At 38.7% G+C, this 27,411-nt stretch overlaps 2 protein-coding genes across 2 annotated transcripts in view; both read left to right on the top strand.

Annotated features, from left to right (window-relative positions):
- The first annotated feature begins 17 nt into the window (after positions 1–17).
- l2hgdh (L-2-hydroxyglutarate dehydrogenase) lies at positions 18–8,528 on the top strand. The gene is made up of 10 exons (XM_038728730.1): positions 18–216; positions 1,495–1,610; positions 3,223–3,374; positions 3,563–3,694; positions 3,780–3,942; positions 4,061–4,095; positions 4,177–4,344; positions 5,123–5,280; positions 5,499–5,630; positions 5,789–8,528. Exons 1-10 carry the CDS (start codon positions 119–121, stop codon positions 5,982–5,984), a joined length of 1,350 nt encoding a protein of 449 aa, XP_038584658.1. The 5' UTR covers positions 18–118; the 3' UTR covers positions 5,985–8,528.
- A 244-nt stretch (positions 8,529–8,772) lies between these two features.
- The window catches only part of sos2 (son of sevenless homolog 2 (Drosophila)), a 39,889-nt gene continuing 21,250 nt past the window's right edge, over positions 8,773–27,411 (top strand). The window contains exons 1-5 of the mRNA XM_038728705.1: positions 8,773–9,712; positions 24,245–24,370; positions 24,561–24,692; positions 25,121–25,285; positions 25,422–25,628. Of these exons, the coding sequence (XP_038584633.1) occupies positions 9,629–9,712; positions 24,245–24,370; positions 24,561–24,692; positions 25,121–25,285; positions 25,422–25,628 (714 nt within the window). The 5' untranslated portion in view covers positions 8,773–9,628. The remainder of the gene's footprint in view (positions 9,713–24,244; positions 24,371–24,560; positions 24,693–25,120; positions 25,286–25,421; positions 25,629–27,411) is intronic.

Here is a 27,411-nt window from a genome sequence, read left to right as displayed (position 1 = left end):
CGGATGGGTGTATAATAATATTAAGAGTGTAGAGTCGCTGGAACAGGAGGAGGGAACACGAAACAGAACAGCTGAACAATGAAGAATAAACTGTGAGGTGCTGTTAAACGTTTTGACAATGATCCGGACACTGAGCGGTGCGACTTTTAAGGCTGTTTTATCAACGCAGCCCAAACTGCTGAAGGACATAACGTTAACGACCAGGCAGCTGCACAGGTGAGAATGACATTACAGCAAACAAAAGCAGGCTGCTGTTGACAAAGGGGTGCTGTAGTCTAGTTCAGTTACATGTGAGGAGTTAAATTAATTTGTCTCTCTGGATCACTTTAGAAAAGTGGCAGACAGACAAGCCGGTACCTGCTTGAATATCTAATTGATCCCAGTCGTTACCATGGACATTATTCATGCACCGAGAGGCAGATTGCAAAACCTGATCTACACACCCAACGACATTGTTTATGTACACAAAACATTTGTGTCTCTGCATTTTGCCTCCCTAATCATGCCTGCTCCGTCCACATTTGCATGCCCATTAAACTTTTATTTATCGCAGCACATATAGTCTGACTTTTACCTGTAGTAGGACAAACGTTGTCTTTGGAAGCGTCCAGCAGCTTTGTGGGACTGTTCCTTTAGAAAGGCATTCCTGCAGCATGACCTACGGACTCTACAGGCAGCCAGATGTTGTAACTGTAAAGCTATTGATTCATAACAAACTTCCCCACTTTGTTAAATGAGACCAACAAGATATCAGAATCCAATTTCATCACATAGTAGATTAAATGTTCTTCAGGTTTAACAACCTTACACATTTTTACAAGCTCAGGAAATCCTGTTCTGCTTGTTGAAAAACCCTTGAAGCCACATCTCCCCCTGGACACCTGCACTTTTAGCACATTCTTGTTTAGTTGTTCCTAAATGATGATCCACCCAGACAGGAAAGCTGTGATGCTCCTAACCACCTTTATCTTCAATCGGATTTATTGTTTACTGCTCTTATTGAGAAACAAAACATTACCTGGTTCTAATTTTCGATATGTTGTCTGTTCTTTCTTTCATGAGGGCAGGGGATTAAAAAAGTTCTCCAAGCTTTAACATTGTGTTTTTCCAGCTCCTTGCTAATGCTTCTTTATGTGAAAGTTATGGAGATCCTGGAACTGCTGCTTACACTTTGAGCCCATCCACTAGATATCAGTCTGTATTGATTTGATTTAAAAATGTATTAACTTGGTGTAGCCTTGTGACACAGCTGGCTGTTCTCTTTGTAGATACAAATAGCCTGTGTACTACAACACTTGTGTCATGGGTTTCCCTACTGATCCCTGTTTCAGAGGTCTATTGGCTGCTCCATACAATCATGTACTATTGGACATTGAACCACTGACGTAGATAGTCTGCCCTGCTTTCTACCTTTTGCTGCTTGTAAAGCTGGTGGGTTATCTGTAACTATCTTAAATTTGAACTGTCTTTTATATCTTGTTGTCTGTATTTCAGCACATATGACGTGGCCGTGGTCGGAGGTGGTATCGTGGGCCTTGCCACAGTCAGAGAGCTCATTCTACGACACCCATCGCTCAGCTTCATCCTGCTGGAGAAAGAAAAAGAGCTCGGTGCGTTGAGTTTTGAAAGCTGTTGTTGTGGTGAAGGAAAACAACAACATGTTCTAAAGAGCTGAATGCTTGCTTGTCACAGTGATTAAATGCAGCCATTTTTGTTGTGTTGGCACTGTATACCAGGACATTGGATCTGGAACTGAACAATGACTATGAGGGTGAAGTGCCAAGTTTTAGCTTTAATTTGCGGGTATTGGGTTAACAGCTGCCATTCTGCTGCAGTATTAAAAACCGGGTAGAGTCCTACACTGTTCGCCCAGTGAACTTCTGCAAACAGCCTTAAAGTCCGCTATGTAACCTTGTTACTGAAAGAAAACAAAAGTGTCTTAAAAAGAAAACAAAATATTTAAGTCAACTTACATGCTCTGCCAATCTAATTTGGGCCTGTATGCCACTTTGGTTAGTGGCCTTCAAAATAATAACCCTTAAAATTTTAACATTTTCATTAATAGCTTTTAGGGATTTATCCAACGAAGGTTAAAATCAAGGGCAACTGGACTTGGTTGAAGATACTGGAAGACGTTTCATCCCTCATCCAAAGGACTTCTTCAGTTCATTTTTGGCCTTAGAAGAATAGTGCGACAATTTGGGACTTCACTAACCCCCCATAAAACCACAACAGTTATCTTTACATGTTGGTTTTGTACAGACTAAACAAACAAGATGTTAAAAAGTGAGCTTCAGTGATTGAACAAAAGTTTGTTACCATCGGACAAAGTTCGACTAGCTGTTTCCCCATTTCAACTATTTATGCTACGCTAAGCTAAGTAGCAGCTGGCTATAGCTTCAGATTTTGCGCACAGACATGAGAGTGGTTTCGTCTCACCTACCCCTTGGGAAGAATTTGTCGAAAGTGTATTTCCCAAAGTGTCAAACCATGTGTTTGTTTATATAAAGATAATTGACTAAACAAAGATAATATTATGTCATGTGCATACAGTAGCTGTAGAGTAAAGTTTGACTGCAGATAAAATCTCTGCTATCTAAACATAAGTGATAGATATCAGGTTACTCATGATTTTGCACTAGAGGTGCAATGATTAGTTGATCAGTCAATTGAATGAAAATTAATTGCCAACTATTGTGAAATTTGATTAATCATTCATTTTTCAACAAAATGTCAGGCATTTGCTGGTTTCAGCTTCCTAAATGTAAGGAGTTGATGCTTTTCTTTTATGTCTTTTAAATGTCTTTGTGTTTTGAACAGTTGGTTGGACAAAAGAAGAAATTTTAAGATGTCACTTTGAGCTCTGGGAAATTTATAATTTGCATCTTATAGACTAAGCAATTATTGTGAAAATAATCGGCAGATTTATCTACAATGAAAATAATCGTTAGTTGCAGCCCTATTCTTGAATAAATTGATTATTATGAATTATATATATATATATATATATATATATATATATATATATATATATATATATATATATATATATATATATATATATATATATATATATATATATATATATATATATATATATATATATAGTGGAATAGTATATATATTTCTGTTAACTCTAGCAATCTTAATAAAGCATTCTTTCCTGTCTTTCTTCTTCCTGATCTTGTTCTTCAATTTGTCTGTCACTTTCTTGCTCACCAGCTTCACACCAGAGTGGCCACAACAGTGGAGTCATTCACAGCGGGATCTACTACACGCCGGGGTCGCTGAAGGCCCGTCTGTGTGTGCGAGGAGCCACTTTAGCCTATGAGTACTGCGAGAAGAAAGGACTCCCTTACAAAAAATGTGGAAAGGTCTGCTATAGTATCTTGTCCACATAAGAACATTACATTACAATAAACCTGCAGTACAGACATTGTGGGGAAAAAAGCTCTGACAGCAAATAAAGGGCACTGTTGTTTTGAGTGCTGTAAGGAGCTGCCATATGGATCATTGTATTGTGTCTATCTGGGTATTGAATGGTGAATATCTGCGTTGGCAGCTCATCGTGGCGGTGGAGCAGGAGGAGATACCCAGACTGAAAGCTCTATACGAACGCGGCATGAAGAACAATGTGCGTGACCTCAGTATTGTCGACGCCAAGGGAATCCGAGAGCGAGAGCCATACTGCAGGGTAAGAGTCTCAGAGACGCCGCTGCTATTCATCCAGAAGAAAAGATGACAGTGAAGGCCTATAGTATAGTGTGTCGTGCTTGCAGGGTATAATGGCCTTGGATTCGCCCTACACCGGCATTGTGGACTGGAGGATGGTGGCTCTCAGGTACGGCAAAGACTTTGAGGAGGCAGGCGGCACAGTGGTAACTGGATCTGAGGTCAATGACATTTCTATAGTCAAGGAGAGCCCAGCTGGAAGCACTGAAGGTAAGAAACAGGTTCTGTACATCGATATGTCAACACAGTCATTTTTAAACAAGAGCTGTAGAGTTTTTTTGAAGTCTACCTCAGTACGTATCTCTCTTATTTATTTATTTTTTTGCAGGAATGAAATATCCAATCGTGGTCAGAGACAAAAAGGTAAGACACGCATATAAAAGCCTCACAATGTTTAGATTGTGTTCTATTGTTTCCATTGTTTGCATTGTATTGTTTTGACAGGGTAACGAGGTGCGGTGTCGTTATGTTTTGACCTGTGGGGGCCTGTACTCAGACCGCCTATCACAAATATCTGGATGCAGTCAGGAGCCACGGATCGTCCCCTTCAGAGGAGATTATTTGGTCTTGAAACCAGAGAAACACTATCTGGTGAAGGGAAATATCTACCCTGTAAGTCTGCTGAAGAACCGTATGTCCATATGTCCTAATTCTTTCAATTGTGTAATCCATACAAATAATTTGATCTGCAGATGCTTCTCATACTAGTGTTGTATATTATTTCTAGTCTCTTAAATCTGTGCTCTGTAACTTCAAACTTTGGTGGCCACAAGTGACAGAAAGAAATGGCTAGTAGTTTTTTTTAATTGAATCAGTTAGTTGATTTACTAGCAGATCCCCGATAGCTGAAAATAATTTGGGAAAAATGTGTTGCATCAACAATACTTTCAGCCCTACTTGGGGATTTTTGCTGAAAATCACCAGTAGAAATCTTGCTAAATGAAGAAATCCAAACCTGTGACCCTGCAGCAGGCTTTAGCAGAGAGAATGTCACTTATGGGGATTTATTATTTATTTATGCTTTTCTTGTAAGAAGTAGAGTTACTCCAAAGAAGGACTACAATATATTTCCAGTTTCAAACTTTTGGTATTACTTTAAAATCATCATCAGAAGGAGGTATAGGTAGCTAAGAACCGAAGTGAGTGTTGACATGTATCAATGTTAATTTTAACAGACAGCCTAAGTGAAGAAACTAAGCAATCAGTTGTAGTATTTATAAATTGTTTTCCTATCACAAAAGCTTGAAACTGCAAATGCGTATTTACCTTCTTTGTTCTACAAATCAGTGGGTCTCCTGATACTGTTATTTGGTGGATTTAAATAATGCATACATACTTCATTTTTTATTTCTTTTTCTTACTATAAACAAATATATATATATATATATAGGTCCCTGACCCTCGTTTTCCCTTCCTTGGCGTTCACTTCACCCCACGGATGGATGGAAGTGTTTGGCTCGGCCCCAACGCAGTCCTCGCCTTCAAAAGGGAGGGTTACAAAGTGTATGACTTCAACACCAGAGACTTTGCAGATGCAATCTCATTCAGGTACAAAAGGAAATGTAATCTGTTTTTTAATTTTCTTCTTGGTGTAGTGAACCTGTATTAAGTTATTTTGTATTATGTTTATTAATAAAGAACTCGAAGAATTTGTTTCAATAGCAACACTGCAGTAACTTCTCAGTAAATTGCACTTAAATTCACACACAGATTCTAAAATAATAAAATTACAGTGTAATTCTAATCTTTGTCTTTTTGTTCTGCAGAGGCCTTCAGAAGCTGATAATGAGGAACGTAACATACGGGATTGGAGAAATGTATAGAGGGGTTTTTATTGGTGCACAGGTTAAAATCCTGCAGAAGTACATCCCTGAACTCTCGCTGAGTGACGTGCTCAGGTAGAGAAATCATTCAAGACCTAAAGATGCATGCGCACTACAGTATATGTATCAGGTGTTTGTTACTGGGAGCGCTTAAACTAAAATGAGTCTATGGCAGGTTCAAGTAAGAGGATAAATTATATGTTTTCTGTAACCCTGGTTGTTTCATTTTCCAGGGGTCCTGCAGGAGTTCGTGCTCAGGCTCTCGACCGAGACGGAAACCTCGTGGACGACTTTGTGTTTGACGGCGGGCTCGGGGACGTGGGCAGTAGGGTGCTCCATGTGCGTAATGCTCCCTCGCCGGCGGCCACCTCCTCCCTCGCCATTGCTGAAATGATAGCAGACGAGGTGGAGAGTCGCTTCAAGCTGTAGAGAAATATGGTGATCGCAGAAGAGACAACCAATATAATCCATTTTAGAAGAAACTATAATCCAGCTTGTAGAAACTACAATGTGTATCAAGCTGTCACTACCTCAGCATCACTATCATAATGGAGACACTTTATCACAGGTCATGCCTTAATTTAGGTGGAAAGTGACATATCTTTGACTAAATGACATTTTAAAAACATTTTTACTAAAGTGGTGCTTTTTCAGGTTGTGGAATACGTTTACATCACCACATTTCTAGTGAAAAATACATTTTCTGAACTACATTTCTGTATGAAAAAGTGCAAACATAAAATATTTCATTATTAAATATAGCCGCAAGCGGCAATGATCGCAATCCAAGCAAGTCGCGAAAAATGCAACATTTGACATTTTCAGAGGAGAAGAACAGATGCAGACGACCTGAGAGATTAAAGTGATGAAAGAATTTGGATATTTTGGGATAATTGGGGAAATGCAAACTTTATTTTTGCAGCAACACCTTGAGATCAGAGAGTGTCATTATATGTACCTGACTACTGGGTGAAATGTTCAACCCACCTTTGTGTTTCAGAGTTTTAAAGTTTAAGCTGAGAAAATTAAGAAGAATGTGTCACTCAATCCCAATAAATTAGACTCACTATGATCTGAACAACCTCTGTTGTCAGCAAATCTCACTCTGTTACCATAGGATTTGAACCCTGGAGTTAGTGATCACCAGAGTAGGTGACTTACTGACTGAGCTACTTGTGAGAGGAAGTTTCTTCGCACCTTCTCACAAATTGAGGGAGTGATGTCCTGTGCCAGAACTGGACAGTTTTGTCAGTTTAAACTTAAAACGCCTACAACAGTCAAGGTGAGAAAATTCTGAAAAAAATCACACATCATTCGGCAGGGTTTGGGGATGTTGTCAATAATTTTGATGGTATTTGATCCAAATCTGAGCAAAAAAGAAAATGTCGTGCATACTGTGGCAAGATACTGAATATTACTGCAGACTCACCGTTTGACCTATCTAAAAACCCTTTGAAACACTTGATATCGGCCATCTAGAGAATGTCTGTGTTGATTTTGGTAGCGTTTAATGAAAGAGTTGTGGAGATATAGATGTCAATTGATTTAGCATATTCTGAAAAACATAGAGTGACTGACTTCTGAGTTGACCATAGGTTGCAGCTAGACAAATGTTTGTCACATATCAGTGGATGTGCTGAAAAAATTTCAGCTCTCTAGGACATACGGGTGATTTTCTTAGATTTTTTTGAAGTTTGGAATGAGAGTTCAGACCAAGCATCTGAACAGAGGCATCACGTTTGGTTACAATAACTTAAGCCAATTTTGATTTACGGGTATTTATGTAAAATTGGTACATAAAGACACAAAAGTAAAAATGTATGGGGAAAAAAACGGATTGATGTATCAAAATTGTTTTATTAACTTTTGATCAGCGACGTCCATAGATGATCCTGCCAAAGTTTCAGGTTGATTGGCGAAACAGTCTGGGACAGGTTCCCAAAAATAGGTTTTTGACAAAAGTGAAAAAAAGTCACATAATTTGACATTTTTAGAGCAGTTGACCATTGCAGCAAAGATAAATCCAGAGATTAAAATGATAAAAAGAAGTTTGACTCAAAACAAAGGCGTTTTCGAGATAATAGGTGCGTTTGACTTAATGCGGCGCTGCGCAGCGTTGACTTAACGTGATGCATGAAATAAGGCATGCTGGTTAGAAATTGTGTCAGACTTTCGCCTGCGCTGCAAAACGTCACCATGTCACATGACATTAAAACCATTAGCTGCAGGCGCCGAGTCCGGCAATCTCAGCTCATAAACTGACGCAGGTAGAATGTGTCTGACTTGACGGCGCCGTTTTTATTCCCCGTCCCTGAAGTCACCTGCAGCTCACGTTAGACTATCAAGTCGAAGAAAGTCAGTTGCCGTCATATCGAACGCACCTAACAAGAAAGTTGATTGTAATAGCCCCACCATGAGGTCTATGGAAAAAAAACAATGTTTTATCTCATTTTGGAAGGAAATGTAACGCACAGTTATAGCTACAGAGCGCACAGATTACGAAAAAATTATTATTATTATATTATTATTATTATTATTATTATTATTATTATTTGACGGTTTGGGGCATTTGTCAGTTTTGCCTGCATGGCCAAAATTTTAATATTCTAGTCTGATATCATTTACATTGGTATAAACTGAGAACACTGGATCTTTTATAAGTTGTTAGTGTGTGTGTGTGTGTGTGGGGGGGGGGTCATATAATTCTGCTAGAGAAAAAAAATACTTCATTGAGTTTAAAGTTGTACTTTCTTGGATTTTAGCAGTTTGCAGCAGCTCCATCAATTCCTAAGTCGAGCACTGATTCAGTTTGTCCATAAGGAGGCAGAATCATAGCAACAAACATGCTGTATGAGCCCCAGTGTAAGCACAAAATATGTCTACATTTGATGCTATTGCTAAAACCAGTTGTTCTTTATGTTTACTGGGAATGCTTGTATAATGACATGGAAATAAAGTGTTTTTTCTGTCTTTTTTTTGCATCTTGTTGTCTAATAAAATAGTAGTAGCTTCCACGGGGATTTTTTTTTGTAAACACTACTGCGATACAACAGATAATTAATAAATAACTAAAGGCTGGGTTTATATCACCGATCCTATATTCTGAAACTATTAATCTTCTGTCTACAATAAGGGTCACCGATATGAAATGCGACAGAAGTCCAGCCTTGTTTTTTCGTCTGTCCAATAAAATGTGAAATTACGCAGCGTGCGTGCCTGACAGCGGACGCGCGTCGCAGACAGCAGCAGCAGCAGCAGCAACAGCAGCCACAGGCAGGCAGGCAGGCAGGCAGCGGAGTTGGTACGAACATCTTCGACTTCTCAAACCAAAAAACACCTCGACTGCTCTTCAGCTGTCCTGCTCACAGATATGCCTCGGACCGATCGCTGTTTTGGGGATTAACGTTGGATTTTTAGCGTCCACGATCGCACCGGAGAAGATGCCTGAATGCGACGTAAACAGCGCAGGAGAAAGTGTGCCTTGTTTGGAGCTGAACGGGTCGTGTGCCACAACATAAAACTCGGAGCGCACCAAGGCCAGCTGCAGCCTGTAGCACTGGTTAGCTAGTCGGCTAACGCTAGCCTGCTAACGTTACAGGTGTTCAGGCAGCAAATAACCAAACATAACTTGTAGCTGTAGTTAGCTGGCAACAAGCTGTACTCCCATGTCGTGACTTAATATTGAACTTAATGTGCCTGTTATACGCTTTTTAGCAAACTCCAAGTAGCAAGTATAACACTTAGCAACATTGTTATTAGCCGTTAGCTTTTTAGTTAGCCGCTGTCCCGTGTTTACGGCAGCAGCAGGCTAGCCTCACTAGCCACCACGCTAACGACTTAACTTTACAGCTACATGTGCTTATATTATTTTGTAGCTAATATTTCGCTGTTTAACCCGACTCGACCCCGCATTTGCAGTGTGGTTTGGTGATACTCTTCGTATTTGCAAGCGAGACATTTGGACTTTTTCCACCGTGCCTGTCCTGGACTGACCCACCCACAAGGACTATCTATCCGGGGCCGATGCTGACAGTTCAGCCCGGATCACGGCAACGCCAGGAGCCGCTACAGCAATGCAGCCCCAGCAGATATACGACTTTTCAAGTGACGAGAACAGTCACAAATGGAGAGGCCTCTTCGTGCAAGCTTTACGAAAGGTAACACTGCGATTACAACACCAACTAATACTCATAAATGTCCCTACTGTCACTAAACTGCCTTTCAAAACACGTATTCCCAATACGGGTGATTCATTGGTGCGGGATATGGAGGCACTGGTTTCATCTGCATGTACTCCTAACCAACAAACTTTTATCACTAGTTGCCAACTTAAGTTTCATCAACAGCCAAAACCCACGCAATATTATTATTATTATTATGAGCAACACTGATACAAGTGTCCCTGTTAAGTCGAATTAGTGGAAAGTATTAAATGTTTTGTTGACCTCTTATCATTACAGCAGACATTTGTCAATGTTGAAACTGCTGTCTCATCTTCTGTGGCTGTTGACGTGTCTACAGTGTGTTTAGTCAATAAGTTTCTCACCCAAGTTCCCTATAAAGACTTTTCTTCAGAATGTTTTTGAAGAAGTTGTTCAGTTTTGACCAGTTTGTACAGTGTCTTAATCTGTCAGTAATGTGTGTCATAGTTTTGAGTGTAAACATGCTGTGCTAATAACTTCCAGAGTGCTGATGTTAAGTTAAATACCAGTGAAGCAGTCCTGGGACTGCTGCCTTGTAGCTGGAAGGCACTGTCAAACAACATTTGACTTATCTGTGTTACTGCCAACCTCCTTTTATTTGTTCCTCATTTGGTCTAACAGTAAATATGTCTCATCCTTGATGAGCAGAGACCTTTTTGCAACCGTTTTTGAATGCTTACATGTCAAATTTCCCTCCCTTTTTCTAAAGAAATGCAACTTCCTTCTCATAAACACTAATTGAAACTTTCAAAGCAGGAAACATTTTCATTTTAATGTCCTTGGTCAGCAGGACTAAACCGTATCAGTTCCTTTTTGACTGTCCCTATCCTTGCCTTTTCTTGCATCATCTTGGCATCTCCCCGTCATCACCAGGTTTATTTTCTGTTTTCCTTCAGTCTTTGTACTGACAGTCTGTTGCTGAGCGCCAACTGTAAACCACCAAGTTATTGCTGCTCTTTAGGTTTTACTGTCAACTTGCTCTTCCATTAAGATACATGCAACGCCACATCGTTTAGATTCTGGAAGATGCACAAAGCTCTGCATGCTTCTTTCCGCTTTGAAATGGATCTGTGTGTAAACCTACAAGGTCCTTTCCAGATCCTTTTCATACATTTACTCGTCCGGATGTTGTAAGAGCTCAAAATATTCACTAATGGGTAGGGGGACCTAGTTTATGACACAGACTGTTGTGGAAAAGCTGTGTTGTTGTGCAAAGTAGAGACGGTTCATCTTTTGCCAAGTTTCCTTATTGTTGGGATACCTGTGCTGAGCTTTGAGCAACAAGCTCATGATCCAATGGTACATTAGGATGGGAAAGTAAAAAGCGTCCCTCACCCTGGTGACCTGTAGGAAGTTTAAGTTCACCATGAACAGCAGCAAGCACATATGACCTGCACCTCGTAATCCAACCAGCTCACTGTTGGTGTCGCTCCATGTATGATGAAATACTTCCAACTTAAAAGTTATTTCCTGACAAAAAAGAAACACTGGAAAATGCCCCAATGTCCCACAGTTGACCAATATTTATTTAACAAGGATTTATCTGTCAGTTGTTTAACTCAAGACTCAAACTAGATTTGAGCTAAGACTATGTGTTGTATATTTTTTATAATACACAAAGTCGCTACAGTAGAAATAGATGAAAGTACCGCAGGCTGAGTTTATTTTCAAAGCATGAAAGATGCGTGTCTGTATTCCAAAATACATTTCTCAGTGTTACTAACATTTTGCACTGCGCTTTGATGAAGTTGGTTAACTAACCTCTTTGTTTAAAGGCCACCTAATCATCAAGTTTTGCTGTCAGATCAGTTATTGACACCCACAATGTCTCTTCCTTCCCTTTTGTAGTGGTTTTGGATTTTTAATTATCCCAATCGAAATCAGTCCAAAAAGGCTTTAAACTATTTATGTCACTATTCATTATTCAAATCTTTGTTTGAAAACATTGCTTTGTTCATTTAGACATCGAAGCCCTAAACGTGGTAAGGCGGGGAATGTTTGAAATATTATTGCCATCATATGTCGCAAGACATGGCATAAAATTAGCCATCTAGCAACATCATGTTTATAAATAACACAACACTTTTGCTGTAGCACAGTAAAGATGGTGTGATGAATCAGGTGAAACTGAGAGAGCAGGTGGTGGGCCGTGGTGCCGCAGTTTCGCTGTCTGAACTTGTTACACAACTGCCCGGAGGGACAGCCTGTCAGAGATTGACGCAAGAGAGGTTTGTTATGGTTTTGACAGACTGTGACTCGCTCCTTTTTCACAGCTGTCCACCGGGGGGGTTCCTTGTCAGAAGGAGCCGTGGTGGGCGACTCTATCCCTGAGATTGATTCTGATTGATGTCTAGAGGCACGATTAAAGACAACCTGTTGATAGGCACTTCTAAGAGCTGGAGCAGGGAAGAAACTTTGTGAGCTGAAACAATTAGTTGATTGACAGAAAATGTATAGGCAATAATCGATAAGTCATTTAAGTATTTGTAAGTGGCAGCTTCTCAAATCTGAGACACAAATTGTTTTGGTTTTTAATTTTGGATTGTTACTCAGACAGAAAACACAATTTCATCTTGGGCTCTTGGAATTTATTGCCTAAGCGATTGGGGGGGGGGGGGAAATCAACAGATTAATTAATAATGATTAGTTGAAGGCCTGTATGATGGCACTAAAGTACTGTGATCTCTTTACATGTAAGAAATGCGAGTTTAACTGCACATCTGGAATGATGAGGTGCCAGGTAAAAGTGTGAAGCACCTCAGACATGAAGTTGGCGCTTACTGTTCTGGGGTTAAGACAGTGACCATGAACAGTTTGAATCCTGCCGTGAACATTTGTCCACCCACAGTCCTTTCATATCTCCAGTATAATAAAGGTGCACAAAATACACAAAAAAGAATAATTTCAAAAACGTTTATAGTGTCCATGTGAAATAGAATAAGCCTGTCTACGTGACACTTGTTGCCAAACAGTGGATCACTTCACAAATCTGAGGTAGAACATTCAAAAATATTATGTTGGTTTTTCAACAAAATAAATATCTTAGAAAAATACAAAAAGTAAGTGCTAATTCGTTCGTGATTGTAATTAATTCAATCAAACATTTATTGATGATATTTTGAACATTTGTTATGTTTTTATTGAGAAAAATTATATTGCGATAATTATAATTATTGTTTTATTGCCCAGCTCTACATGAAGCTCAACTTTCCAGTCACATCTAGTTCACACATGTGCAGCCGTTTGTGTCTCTGTCTGTGTCGTTGACGTTCATTGTGACATTTGACCATGGAAGAATCCAGTGTTTGTCTCCTAGCTGCATCTGCGTGTCCTGGCTATTCTTGATCACAGCCCGGCTCGTGCCCACTGCTATGCAAGTGCGTCATTTGGCCTGTGACATGCTGGTGTTGTAACTGTGCATTCCCCAGGTCTGCTGTTTCACTAGCATCGAGAGGAAGGCCAGGGCTTTGCTGGGTACAGTTTCATTCCATCGGCATGTTGAGTTAGCGCGAAATTTAAAAGCTGATATTTTAGGTTATAAGCATGCTTTGTTTTTTTGTTATGCCGCTTTTATCTTCTCAATCGGAGTTAAAATGCTGACAGGGTGATTCCACAACAAGCCAAAACTTGCAGCTGAGATCTTATGTTTTTTTAATTTGAGTGAGTTGGCTTTTATCCAGGCTAGGCAGTGCTGTTGTCACTTCGGAATCAGATATATTGACACTAATGAATGAGCACCAAATCAAATATGATAACAGATTTTTCCCAAAGGTCTTCAAAATCTAGAGTTCACAAAGTGTTTCATGACAAAAAAATGACATTTATAAAGTGCCGGAGACCAGTGTCCGGTCTTACCGTGTTTGTGTGTCTGAGTTTATTTTTATCACCTCATATCTTTCTTGTCTTTGATCTGTTGTCAAGCTGGATGAAGAAACTTTCACTTCAAGGAGTTGACTGACCTGGTGACCTGAAGCGACTCAGCTGAGATCTAACCCGGCATAGTTACACAATAAAAGAAATTACATTTGGCACGTTCAAGGACCGCTGCTACAATCAGATACAGTATAGTCACTGCAGCCATATATGCTCATTAATCTTCACTGTAAGATAAAGGAGGTTACAAGGTATAGCTTGCAAGTACAAACCTAAAGTAAATATATAGTTATATTCAATAGTGGAATATCCACCTACCTGCTTTTTTAAAGATGATTTGGGCATTTTATGAATGCATGTTTTCGCAATTCGATTTAAAAAAAATATCGAATTGCGATTATTTTGACTGATTGCAATATCATTTGCGATATTAGAGGGGATGATCATAATTCTCATTTTCATTGAAAAACAAAATTAAATTTATTATAGTGTGATTTTTGTTTGATTTTGCCTGGGATCTGTACCAAACAAGAACGTTTTGTAGTCTGTAGGGCTGGGCAATAAAACAGTAATGAAAATGATCACAGTATAATGTTAACAAAAAAGCAAAGACAATAAATATACAGGAGGAAAAAGTAAAGCAGCAGCTGATCATTAGAGATTCGCCCATAGCAGTTGTCACCTCTGTAATTAAAGCTGAATAAAAATAATACATGTAGTGACATAATCTGCACCCTCGTGGGTCTCATGCACCGCGTTGTCACGTCTCTGGGATGAGCTTTGTGTGTTTTTTCGGACAGGATGTTCCTGGTAACAGGTTGCACTTCCTCTTTACCAGCCCCGCGGCGCCCACATAGGCGGAGAATCGGGCTGATTAATACGCACGTTCCCCACCCTTCCCAGATTATTGAATCAAGTCTGTGTACATCAGTTCGTCCTCAGATGGGCTTCAGACAGAGGATGGGTGGACACACGCAGGGGTCACTGGGTCAGGTCAGACTGGGGCAAAGCCATGCGCTGTTGACGGCACTCCACCAGCTATTATCTTGATGATGTGAATGTGAGGAGGCTTAGCTAAACGTCAGGGGAGCAGTGCATGTGTGTGTGTGTGGTTGTGAAAGTGCATTTCCTTGTTGTGTTCATATTTGTGTGATTTACAGTATGTCATGTGGACGTTTACTGTGTTATATGCTTAGTCTGTGTTTCTGTTTGAGTCCAAAGGATTATCTCTGTTTATGTCCCTTTGTCTTTGTGTGTGGTGTTGTATGTCTGCACCATGCACTTTTGTGTGTGTGTGATAATGTGTGCGCCTGTGTCTCAGAGTTGATCTCTGGCCTATGCTTCCCCAGACAGTCTGGTTGTAATGGCAGATGATGTCATGGCATGAATCACAAACAGTGACACATGCTCGGGTATAATAACAAGCACCACCCCCACCTCTCTACCACACACACAAACACACAAACACACACAAGCCACATTACCTGCAACCTGACCCTGATGCAGCCCCATATACAGCCAGGAGAATAATCAATTGAATTAGAAATGTTAACCCTGTATTAACACCGTCTATTATTACCTTCAACTCATCTGTTCTTTTACCACCAGCACACACAACAACACCTGATCCTTCTGTGTGTTACACTTGAGACCTGCATGATTTTCTTTTAATACACAAAGCTCAGTTGCAAGCTGAGTAAAAAGGTGATCTGCTTCTCGTTAAGTCACCTATAATTACTGAATTACTACACAGATTCTGAACTGCATTTTTTATTATTATTTAGCTCCTTGGTAAATTAACTTGGCAACAAATTTGTGTCCGTTTCCCACGACTAATACTTTTGATGATGTCTTACTTTCAAGGTAATAAAATCTTCTTTTGAGGTGAAATGTATGTGGTCTGAATATTTGGAGAAATACTGTGAGTACTTTTCCACTTGAACAATGAGATTTTTTCCCCTTCACTTTCACTTGTATGCTCTGCTCCACTGTTTTCTCTCAGGTCTCACTATTTCAGTGTGGTGCAATTAAAGCCTAGACCCAATTAGACACCTGTCCCTTTTTACTTGCCTGGTGTGGCTTCTAGAGATGAAACGGTATGAACATTTCATATCACGATTATAGTGACCAAAATTATCACGGTTATCAGAATTATCATGATATTGCTGAAATGTGCTGAAAAAGATCAAAATGTACTAATTTCACCATTTCAATTTTATATTGAAAACCACAAATAAAATTAACTTTTTGTTTGCATAAACATCAAAATAATAATATCCAATACCTTATGTAAACATATGAAAATATATATCCATATATCCATATCAAATGTGCATTAACATTAAAGATGTTATATAATTAATAATTTTATTATTATGTATCATATATTATTATTATTTTTCTAAAAGTAAAATTTATGCAGGTTGAAATAAATTATTCCTGTCTTTGCTGAGTAAGAGTTTTGTGTGAAAGGATTTAAAGGCCTGTCCCATTTAGACGCTTGTTCCAAATATTGGCGGGGTAACTTCTGTGATTGAAGCAAATAAAAGCCTGGGCTATTAATTTAAGTTTTACGGTATACATAATGCACTTATGTTTGTGTAATATTTATCTATTCATGACCTGGGACTCTACTGATGCCTTGATGTAAAGATGCCACCAGTAAAAATGTATTAACATGCTAAAATTGCATGAATATATACATATAATACCTGATTTTGTAGGTGGTGCAATGCTGTTGATCTGTTCTTTAAGCAAAGTCCAGAGTGTTATCACTTTAGTAAGTTTTTGGATCAGTTTTAGAAAATGACATTGGACCATGGATGCTGTGTGGTCTAGTTTTTGCACTTTTGATTCAAATGGAGACACTTATATAGGACTGCAGTTTCATTTTCATTATCAATTAATCTGATTTTTTTTTTTTTTTTTTTGTCCATGGTGATTTCTTCAAGGAAAAGCTGCTGCAACAATTAGTTGATTATTTGATCAGTAAATTGACTGTAGATTAATCGGTTGCTTTTTTGATAATCCATTAACTTTTGTTTTTAGCTTGAAAAATAACTTCTATCTATTCGAAAAATAACTGCTGCTTTCCTCTGTTTTAACATGATAAGCTGAATATTTTGGGGTTTTGTGCTGTTAGTTGGACAAAACAAAGACCTATGAAGATGTCACCTCTCAGTTGGTAATCATGATTGAGATTTTTTTATATTGTTTTCTGGCTTTTTATTTACTAAACAATGAATCAATTAAATTAGAAAAGCTTTACCTTGAAGTCTGATATTTAAGAAGCTATAACGAAGCATGACTTTAACAATTAAACCGTATCAAACAATTTTCCTTCTCCAGCAAATTCATTAATTAGCTAATCGTTTCAGTACTAGTTTAATGATGCTGCAGTGCTGGTGTTAGTGCAGATCCATTGGACCATTTTTTAAGAACAGCCTTGTGTAATTTAACTTACAATAGGATTTAGTACATTATTGGATCAGTTTTTGAAATTTATATCAGAGCACGTCTGCTGAGTCTGTGGTCTGCTGTTTGCACTGTAGCTAGAAATGGATAAACTTGTATTGCTGCAGGGTGCGGTGGATAAATCATTGATCCCTTTTAGACTTTTTTCCTGGTAGTTTTTGTGCTCCTGTGAACTCTGGTTTCCCTCTCCTGGCTTTGGCTCTGCTCCAGTCTGTGTGTAGTATGAGCCTGCCGCTGCCGCCTCCTCGTACACGCACATCAATACCTCTCAGTCTGCTGCTATGATCTGCTGATCGAGGGGGGGTTGGATCAGGAGGGGGGGTGGAAAGGGAGGGTGAGCGAGCGCTGGGACTTCCTGTATGCTAGCCTTTTCCTTCTTAATGGAACTGACCCATGAAACTGAACACCTTAACATGGCGCAGGAGGACGTTCATGAAAGCTTACATATGAGTGAGATTCTGTTTTAATGTATTTGCCTACATGCAGCAGTAGAGTGGGAAATTAGTAACCAAATATTATTTTCAGTATCGATTCACATCTAAACTATTTCTTTGATTAATCCAGCAATTTTTTCATCTATAAAATTGTTAGTTTTTTCTGATAAACAGTCAAAAAAAACTAAAGATACTAAATTTACAATGACAATATACTACTAGTGGTCGACCAATATTTAATATTTTTTAATGGCTGATGCCAATATTTAGAGAGCAGGGCAGTCACTATGTATTGCCAATATCAAAGCAAAGAAAAGTCCTGTATAATTAGCCAGTAACATGTAGTTTTAGATGGATTTTTTATGGAAATACACTGGGTTATGCTGTGGATTTCAGAGTGTGACTAGTGTTTAAGGGAGAGTGGGTATGTCAGAAGTGAGGTCATTCAACTGCATTATTTTCCACAGCATAACAATATATATTTAACGCTAGCCAGTAATGGTTTTAGATTCGATTAGCTGTCATTTACAATGATATATCGGCCTCATGAGTGCAGGTATCTCAAAATCAGCCATCACTAATATATACAATGAGAAAATACAATGAGCGATTTTGCCATCCAGCTTTGGCATGCAAATAACAATTATTTTAAATATTGATTAATTGCACCTTATTTATTAATTAGTAATTTTTTTTATGTGAAAAGAGTGAAATGTGCTCTCTTCAGTTCACTATCATATGTGACAGAAAAAGGCAAATCATCATATTTGAGAAGCTAGAACCAGCAAATAAAATTTAAGAAACCAGAAGGTTAAATATGTGGTTTAAACTTTTCTTTATGGTCAGAATGTCACACTTGATGCCAAACAGTGCATCACTTAACAAATCTGAGGTAGAACATTCAAAACTATAATATCTTTTTCAACAAATATGATTAATAAATGTTTTTTCAGTCCCTTTTCCTCAACAAAATGAATATTTTAATAACAAAATTAAGTCCTAATTTGTCCGTGATTCAAGTGAATTAAACCAAATATTTATTAACGATATATTGAATATTTATTATATTGTTATTGAGGAAAATTATATTGCGATAATTATCGTTATTGTTTTATTGACCCGCCCTAAATAAGTTACCTTATGAGCGAAATCTATGCATTTTATTGTTATTTCTGACCATTTGATAAAAATAAAAAACATTTAACATTTATTTTAAAACAGCTGTTTTGGACAAAACAGCACTTTAATTTTTGTGGGTTATTAAATTATTGTGCAAGAAGGATGCTCTACATAGTGGTTAGTCTCTCATTTGTTTATGCAGAGTGCTAACTTGTCAATAATAAAAATCGTGCATACAGAACAATGAGTTCAGCATTTCTAGTTTCAAGTTTGCTGTAGCGCCCATAGACTGCGCCTCAGCCTTTTTTTTTAATGCCCCGCCTCCTCCAGGCTGTGATTGGTCGGTTCATAAAAGGGACTTTGACGAGCAGCTACTACGTTTTATAAAATGTATTGACAAGTACCCAAAGTGCAAGTATGTTATGTCCAAGTGAGTGACGGTACCCACTGCCCTGCACACTTGAAGCACAAACAGCTTTGATATAGTGAGAGATAACAGTAAGTCATTTCTCCCAGTAGTGCTAGCTTCGTAGCAAAGCGTTCAGGCACAGTTAAACCAACGCAGCAGCTGGTTTATAACAAAATATTTGTAACTTGTTTTTGAAAAGTGCTCTACAAATAAAGATTATTATTATTATTATTATTATAAATCCAGTGCCAGCTGCATGTGGAAAATACAGCTGCTGTGGATGAGTGGCGAGGTGACTGCTGGAAGACAAGACGTCGTATTCAAGTTTATTCTGCTTTGCTTGCAAACAGTTGTTTGATAAATGGCTAACACATTGTGGTTACATGGTTTGATGTGTCAAGTAATTAATTTAATGGAATAATGCAAAAACATTTTATAGACTTATTAATTCATTAACACTATTTCTATTATTTTTCCATGAAATCTTTATTATAATAATGAGAGATACTGATATTTTGATAAAAATGACCTACATTGTAATCAGAGCTGTATGTATTTGTTAATTATTCAGTTAGTTGGTCAACAGAAATTTTATAAGCAACAATTTTGATTATCCATTAATAAGTTGTGTTATTTTTTAAAGGACAAATTTACAGTTTTCAGCTCCTCAGTTGTCAATATTTGCTCGTGTTCTTAGTCTTTTGTGAAAGGACACTAAATATATTTGGTTGTTGATTGAACAAAACAAATAGTTTGAAGACGTCACCTTGAGCGCTGAACATTATGATGGCTATTTTGTACACCAGTGAACTGACAGATTAATTGATGATGAAAATAATTGTTAGTTGCAGCCCTGATTGTCATAAAAGATTTTATCCGTGTTTCCCGACCCTATTTATAATAAAAAGAATGTTAGGTGTTTTTGCTTGATAAACAATTAATGGATTATCAAAGTTGGTTTGGATTTTTTGTCGATTGACTTATTGAATTATCGATTGATCAGTCGTTTCAGCACTGAACATTGCTGCTTTCCACCAGAAGCTCAGTTTGCCATGCATAGTGGGTGATTATTTATTTAGTTTCTCTATCTGTATTTTTCAGTTGATGCACATCAAAGTAATGAGAGAGGAAGTTTTGAATTCACCTGCTACAGTGCTTCTACAAGGGAAATGTTGTTTTCGCCACTACAAGAAACCCAGCGACTCTTGTCTCTGATGTTTTCAGTGCTTTTCAAATTCAGGAGTTCCCCTGCTATTTTTCCCACTCAGTTGCTTTCACTTTGCTCGCGCTTACTTCAGTATCCGCCGCCAACTATATTAGACCATGTAACATCCATCACCCATTAGGATCAAGTTGCAGTGGTACTGTAAATACACTGGGCCGCAGTCATACCTGCACATGGCCCCACTCTGCTTTCAGTCCTCAAGTTAGACGGGGAACAGCTTGCTCATAGGACGTCTTTAAGTGTCAAAACACAGATTCAATCAGCCAAATTAAGTGATTCTGATTCGACTTACCAAATCCATTTTTTTTTATCGAATCTAAGTTCTGATTCTAAGCCCTTCACCACAAAACTTGTCACCGCTCAGTAACATTCATCCACTTTCTCCTGGCTCATCTCCCCTTCATGGCTAAAATGAAAAGAGATTTTGTACTAGAGGGGCGTCTCTGGGGACTCGTATCTAACTAAAAAATATATATATGAATGTGTGATTGTAATTATTATAATTTGTAGACATCATTCATTTACCTTCAGTATAAAAGGTGAAAGCCAGCTCATCTATGCTCTGTACCTGAGACGTTGCTACTGTTAGCGTTAGCTGTAGCTGAGAGGCCGAAACATATTGAACACGGTGCATTCCTTCAGATTCACGCCATGTTGAAGTAAATGCATCATACTGGAGGTGCTTTCTCCTTTGCATGAATTCTCCTTACTGCAGATGTTGCATTTTGCTGTGTTATCTTTTTTTTTATTGAAGATAATTTTTAAGGCGTTCGCTGCGGTCGCCTAATTTCTCCCATGCTTTGTTGTCGTACTGCATAACAAATGAAGTGACGTTAAGTTTGCGTCGCAAGTCTTGGCAGATAAGTGCAACTTTTATGGACTGTAAGGCTCACTGCAGTTTAGTGGGACTGAAATATGCAAAGAAAACGATGAGCAGAATCGAAATGCTCGTGTCTTAACAGATCCATGGTTCATGGAAATTTGGTACAGATTCCAACTTGGAACCGGTTCTTGATACCCAACCCTAAACGAAGCAGGTAGATCTGCAACTGATGTTACATAAATGGTTTATAAAATGGATTGACAAGTGCCCAGAGTGCCATGTTTATATATGTTATGTCCAAACAACTGTCCAAAGCCCAAAGATATTAGGTTTATTATTGTATAAGACTAAGAAAACCAGAAAATATTTTCTTTTGGAACTACTGAACTTTTGTCCCTTTTTACAAAACAACAAAACAGAAAATATTCGTGTTTAAAAAGCTGCATTTGGAATTGAAAAATTTATTTGAGAATAATTATTGATTATCAAAATTGTTCGAGTTTGATTTTCTGTTAGTTGACTAATTGTTTCAACTCTACAAGCAGGAAAAACACTATCTTGTGTTGTAGTACTACAATAAGGTCCAGCAGCTACTGCAGAAGCTCATTTTTGTACCTCTGGCAGTGTTACAGTTGCATGTGTTTATATTTGAATTCACTTTCTATTATGTCTTTATTCAAATTACTTTTAGATATGTGTAGTTTTGTAGCTGTCTCCCATGCTGACATTGTCGGAGATGGATGACACTTGTTGGATGTGGGCCTCTCAGAAACAGGCCAAGTATACTGTGAATGGAGTCAGGGGAAACCCCCGTAGTTTCAGTGTGGTGACTCACAGCTCCTGGTGTCCTGTGGAATTTGGTCAAGTGCCTATTTGCGGTTGAGAAGATATATCTCATAACCTACTTCTGCTTTGATATATATTTTTTTCCCATGTAGAAATTAGCAGAGTTTTTTTGTGGCTTATTTATAACTGTTGGGTCTTGTGAGTGTGCATCAAAATACAAATGACGTACAGAAACGTAAGAGAGGCCAAGCTGTGGCTTCAGAGTTTCCAGCTCCTCTTGTTTTGTCTTGTTTTCCTCTTGTTTTTTAACTGCATCTGAATGCAGTTAAGGAATCCAAGACACATCTAGGAAAACAGGGTGTCTTTTATCATACCCTTAAGGGAGCAGTTCACCTTCCACTCGCTTTTCTCTGGCTTATGATTTTTATCTCAAACAAATGAAGTCAAACTTGAGACGCTGAGACGGTCGCTGCATCTCTGTTAAGTCAGAGCGCAAGAATGCATGAAGCTCCGTCTGCGTTGACCTTTTAACTCTCGTCTCACATTCCTTAATCCGGGGGCAATGTTTTGTCATCATAATGCCCCACTTTACTGTATGCCAGGGTAATTCCATCACTAGCATGTGAACAGGCCCGGCTTTTGTACGTGGAGAGTAAATGTTAGGCTGTCTTCCTATCCACCTCTCTCCTCTTCTTCTCTCCCACAGCCTTTTCTTTTCTCCCCCTCTAAGTCTGCTTTGGGTCCTATAATAAGATCTCAACTGACAGCATTCCTGCAAGAGGGCACGGCCTGAATGACGACAACTTTTGGGAGGTTGGAGGGCGGTTGGGGGGTGTTCTTCTCTTTCCAATTGTAGACCTGATGATGCCACACCTTCTCTGCTGTCTGCACCTAAAACCACACCTTCTGTCAGGCTGGTTCCACCTTCAGGAGTCCCTCTACTTAGGCTCTCTCAGGGCTGGATAGCAGAAGAGACTTTATTAAATGCTTGTCTTTTCCCCCTTTTTATGGGGATGATGTTTGTTGACAGATTTATTGTTTAGCAGTGTCTTGCGTGATGGAGAGTGGATCTATATGCTGTGTGCTGCCAGATTTTACACAAAGATGCTGGTCGATTTGAGTGCTGTAGTCCATCCATATTCAACATCCCCACTTAAAACTTGCCATAGAGACATAATCCATCTTAGTAAACATTTAGGTGGCTTAATTTAATTAAGTTTTATTACATTTTATTTTATTTAAGGGAGACGTTTTTACCTCAGAGAGATACATTTTAACATAATTATTCTCCTTTTCATTGAAAAACATTTAAATGAAGATGTTTTTTTCAAATTTGTAGAATATGATGTGTAGGGCAGGACATCTGTGCTGCACGACGATATTTAACTTAAAATGGTATTTTGACATACATTTTGCCTTTTAACAAAAACTGCATATCCTGTGATCTAAAAATTACAGGAGGTCATATTGCGATTTTGATTCATTGTTCAGCCCAAGAATTTTGTTGTTTTCTGACTTTTAAGTCACAGTGAAAGTTACTTTTAGTATGTTTATCTTCCGTGATGTGACACACATCCTAGTGAATTGTGAAATTTGAGCAGAGTACAGATACGAGTGAGATCCAGAATTGATTGAATCGCTCAAAACTGTGTGAAGTTTAGCAAATAAAGCGCAGAGCTTTAGAGGACTGTTGGTCTCCACCCACACCTCCCTCACACAGGGACACATTAGATTAGAACTTATACACCTATATTTCTTTTGCCTTTTGCCATTAAAGATTTCTGTTTGATAGGCACCTCTCGGATGTCTGAGCTTCCTCAAAAGCAACAACAAGGAAGTGTTATTTAACTGCTCCCTGCTGTAGTAGGTGTATTACCAAGTGACAAAAACTGAGCAAATGTTCGCTGGGATGAATTGCTTAAATGAAGCAAGTTTCATGCCTCTGCAAGTTGACTTTTACCAGGTTTTTTTTATGGTTTACTTGGAAACCAGCTGTAAAGTTATGTATAATTTGTAGTCAGTGGGCTGAAACATGCATAAACAACCAATGTGACCCTTTGAGACCAAGAGAAGGTGTTTTGGCTTCAGTCATTGTCTGTACTTGCTGTCTTGACGTCATAAAATGTGACCTGAGCCTAACTGAGGTGCATCATACCAGGTGTTACCATCAATTTCACATTCTACACACTTTCAGTTTACATTGTGTTTTTCTTTCTGATAACCAAAATCAAACCCCAAAAACATCAGGCACTTTTTAAATTACAGGAGACTCTTTCACCCATCTAGCTGTATCTGGCTCTCATCTCTTTTTTTTTTTTAATATATATTTGTCTCTAACATTAAGGTGCAGAAGCAGGTCCACCCAAACCTCTTGGCGAAGGAGGACGCCCTACAGCACATCGAGGAGCTGATCCTGCAGCTGCTCAACATGCTGTGTGTGGCCCAGCCTCGCTCCGTGCAGGATGTAGAGGTTAGGCATCCAGGAGCACCTAAATGTTAATTCATAATATTTTGGGAAATTGACAAAATGCATAGGTGTAGAAGCTGAGATTCAACTTAACAGCATTCCACATAATTGAATACTTACGCGATGCAGCTTTCAATCATCTTTATGCGTCCAAATTTATCAAGTGTTAAGAGAATAATTTCCGTCTTTCCAGGAACGGGTCCAGAAAACCTTTCCCCACCCTATAGATAAATGGGCGATTGCTGACGCCCAGTCAGCTATTGAGAAACGCAAGAGGAGGAATCCCTTACTGCTCCCTGTGGACAAGATTCACCCACTGCTAAAGGTAAAGACTCAACAGCCTCTCCATCAAATACATAAAGTTTTTCACTCCATAATTATGTTTTTTTTTTTATTATTTGTTTTAAATAAGAACTTGGGACAAAATTGTTTTTAAGATTGTCATTTAGTCTTACCAAAGTGCTTTAACAGCACCATTCACTTCACATTATACTGGACTGAAGCAGCGTTCACATTCTTGGTGATACAGTCACTCTGATCCAAGTGCCAGAAAGTTACTGCAGTTGCTGGGAAATATTTATAATCCAATTTAGCTTACAGTTTTGACAGCTTGGTTCAGACTAATTGAATTGCCCTGAACTGATCTGGTCTTTTTATGCAGGTTCGGACAGACACTAAGAATTATTTTGAACTGACCCTTGTCTAATACTTAATATGTTTTTATTCTGTTTTTTGATTTTTTTTCCCCAACAGGAGGTTTTGGGCTACAAAGTGGACTACCATGTTTCCTTGTACATTGTGGCTGTGCTTGAATACATATCCGCAGACATACTGAAACTGGCAGGCAACTATGTTGGAAACATTCGGCACTATGAAATCAGCCAGCAGGACATCAAGGTGTCCATGTGCGCAGACAAGGTGAGTATTAGTGAGGAAATTGAAAGCTGACACTCAATGACTGAGTACATCTACCCCAATTTGATAGATGCAGGTTTTGGGCATTTGTGAAACAAGGAATTGCTTTGACATGGATTCACTGATCGTTTGTTTCCAGGTTTTGATGGACATGTTTGACCAGGAGGAGGACATTGGATTGATGTCTCAGTGCACAGAGGAGCCGTCTTCTTCCGGGGAGCTCACGTACGACGACCTGGTGAGGCTTGAAATCGCAGAGGAGCGACAGTACCTGCGAGAGCTCGACCTCATCATCAAAGTGTTCCGCAATCACTTCCTGTCCAACCCCAAAATCTTCACACCTCAAGTAAGGAAGACAGTTAATTAAAAAGCTGTCAAAATTGTGATATTGTTTATTTCTCAATTGGAGTTTGATCAAAGGAGGAATTGTTTCAGATCTGTCACTTGTGTAAATGTGCTAGAATACTGAGTAAGCTGTAAGTGCTGAAAATGGGTTGCACCAACTACTAAAACCACTATTTGGCACTGTGGACAGTAGTCGACTATATGTGGATGGATTTACAGAAGTTGGTTTGTAAGACACAAATGCCAGGTGAGCAGGTCAGAACGATGACGACTGACGACTTTTTACAGCTGCTCAGCGCTGTCCTTAAGATATTTGTATCACAAGACTAGTAATATACTACATAAGAACCTGTGGCTGTTGTGTATTAAATAAGTATAAAATAATGGCTGCTCCACCATGTTGTTGTTAATTAAAAAGAAAACCAACCCACCATCACTCCCCAACCGATTTGTTCACCTGAAGGTGCTTTATACTAATGAAAGGTATAAAGACTCTAACTCTTGTGCTGATCACAGTAGCTGTGGCCAGCTTACTCTAAAGCCAGCTTATAAACAGTCAAGTTTCCAGCTGAACTCTGTAAACCCAATTACAAAGCCATTTCAGCCAAAGCCAGGATAAGGCCATTTCAAGATTACAACTGTAATCAGCTAGCTGGTAATCAGCATCGGAAAGCACTTTGAAACACCCAAACATATTTGTTGTTGTTTTTTTTTTTACAGTGTGAAGACATCTTGACTGTTGTTTCCCCCCCCCCCTTTCCCTTTAAGTAATTTGAATATTGCTTTGTGAAACTCCACACTGTCTCCACACTGCAGACAAAGCTAATGCCAAGTTATTCTCAAATGATATATGACATTAAAGACATTTCTAATGGACAGTTGGAGCAATAATCTTGTGTGTGGAAGTTCACACACTCGAGTCTTGGAACAGCCAGTGTGTCAAGGCCTGATTTTAAAAAAACAAACAAAAAAAAAAACAAGTAAAAATAGGCTCCGATTATTTTGTCTCCTGAGGTACCATCCATTCTCTCTGACAACTCCAGTAAACAGCCCAGTAAATAGGCATTCACATCTATCTCAGGGGGTTAACCAAAGACACAAATTGCAAATTACATTTTGTTTAATGTGGCAATTAAGTGCTCAAAACTACCTAAAAACAAAGATATAAAAAGTATAGGTAGGGGTAAAGAGTTGAACAGTGGGTCTATGGGTTGAGAAAAGTGAGTGGAAAGTTGAGTTTAATGGGTCGCTGCGGCTTTGCATATTTTGGGTTGGGTAATTTGTGGTATCATTTGGGTGAGGAGGATAAACCTTTGTGAGGCCCAGTGGAATGCAGAACATGTAATTATGTTGAGACAGGAACAACATCTGCAGCCCTCGCAAAAATAACCTCAATTATGTCTGTTGAAATGCAGCATAATCTGAAATTACTTGGGAGATGTCGAGAAAGTCTTACGGTCAAATAATGACAGGACTGAATTTCTACTCAGACTTTAGCAGTCAGTTATCACTCCGTGCTATTTTAGGGATCTCATCTGCTTGACTAATGATTTCCTCGGGCAAATTTAGCCTGTTGTTATTGTTTAGAGCTCATTCTCGCCACAGTTATTTTTTTTTCTGCTCTTATTTATGCAAGGGAGGTTGGGCAAGAATGGGAGCTCTTTCAGCAGCAGCCTGCTACAAGCTTATATGGTTAAACACCTTCATTGTATTTACATGCACTGAAGTAACCTTGTTGTTTTTAGTTTCCTGTGGTAAGATAATTTCTTAAATGTCATTTAAAG

This window comes from Micropterus salmoides, unplaced genomic scaffold (genome assembly GCF_014851395.1).
Source record: "Micropterus salmoides isolate LMB-PRFRI ecotype aquatic unplaced genomic scaffold, ASM1485139v1 Ms_hic_scaffold_19, whole genome shotgun sequence".
Classification (NCBI taxonomy): domain Eukaryota; kingdom Metazoa; phylum Chordata; class Actinopteri; order Centrarchiformes; family Centrarchidae; genus Micropterus; species Micropterus salmoides.
The sequence above is the reverse complement of the archived record's forward strand: the minus strand, read 5'-3'. Positions and strand labels throughout refer to the sequence as shown.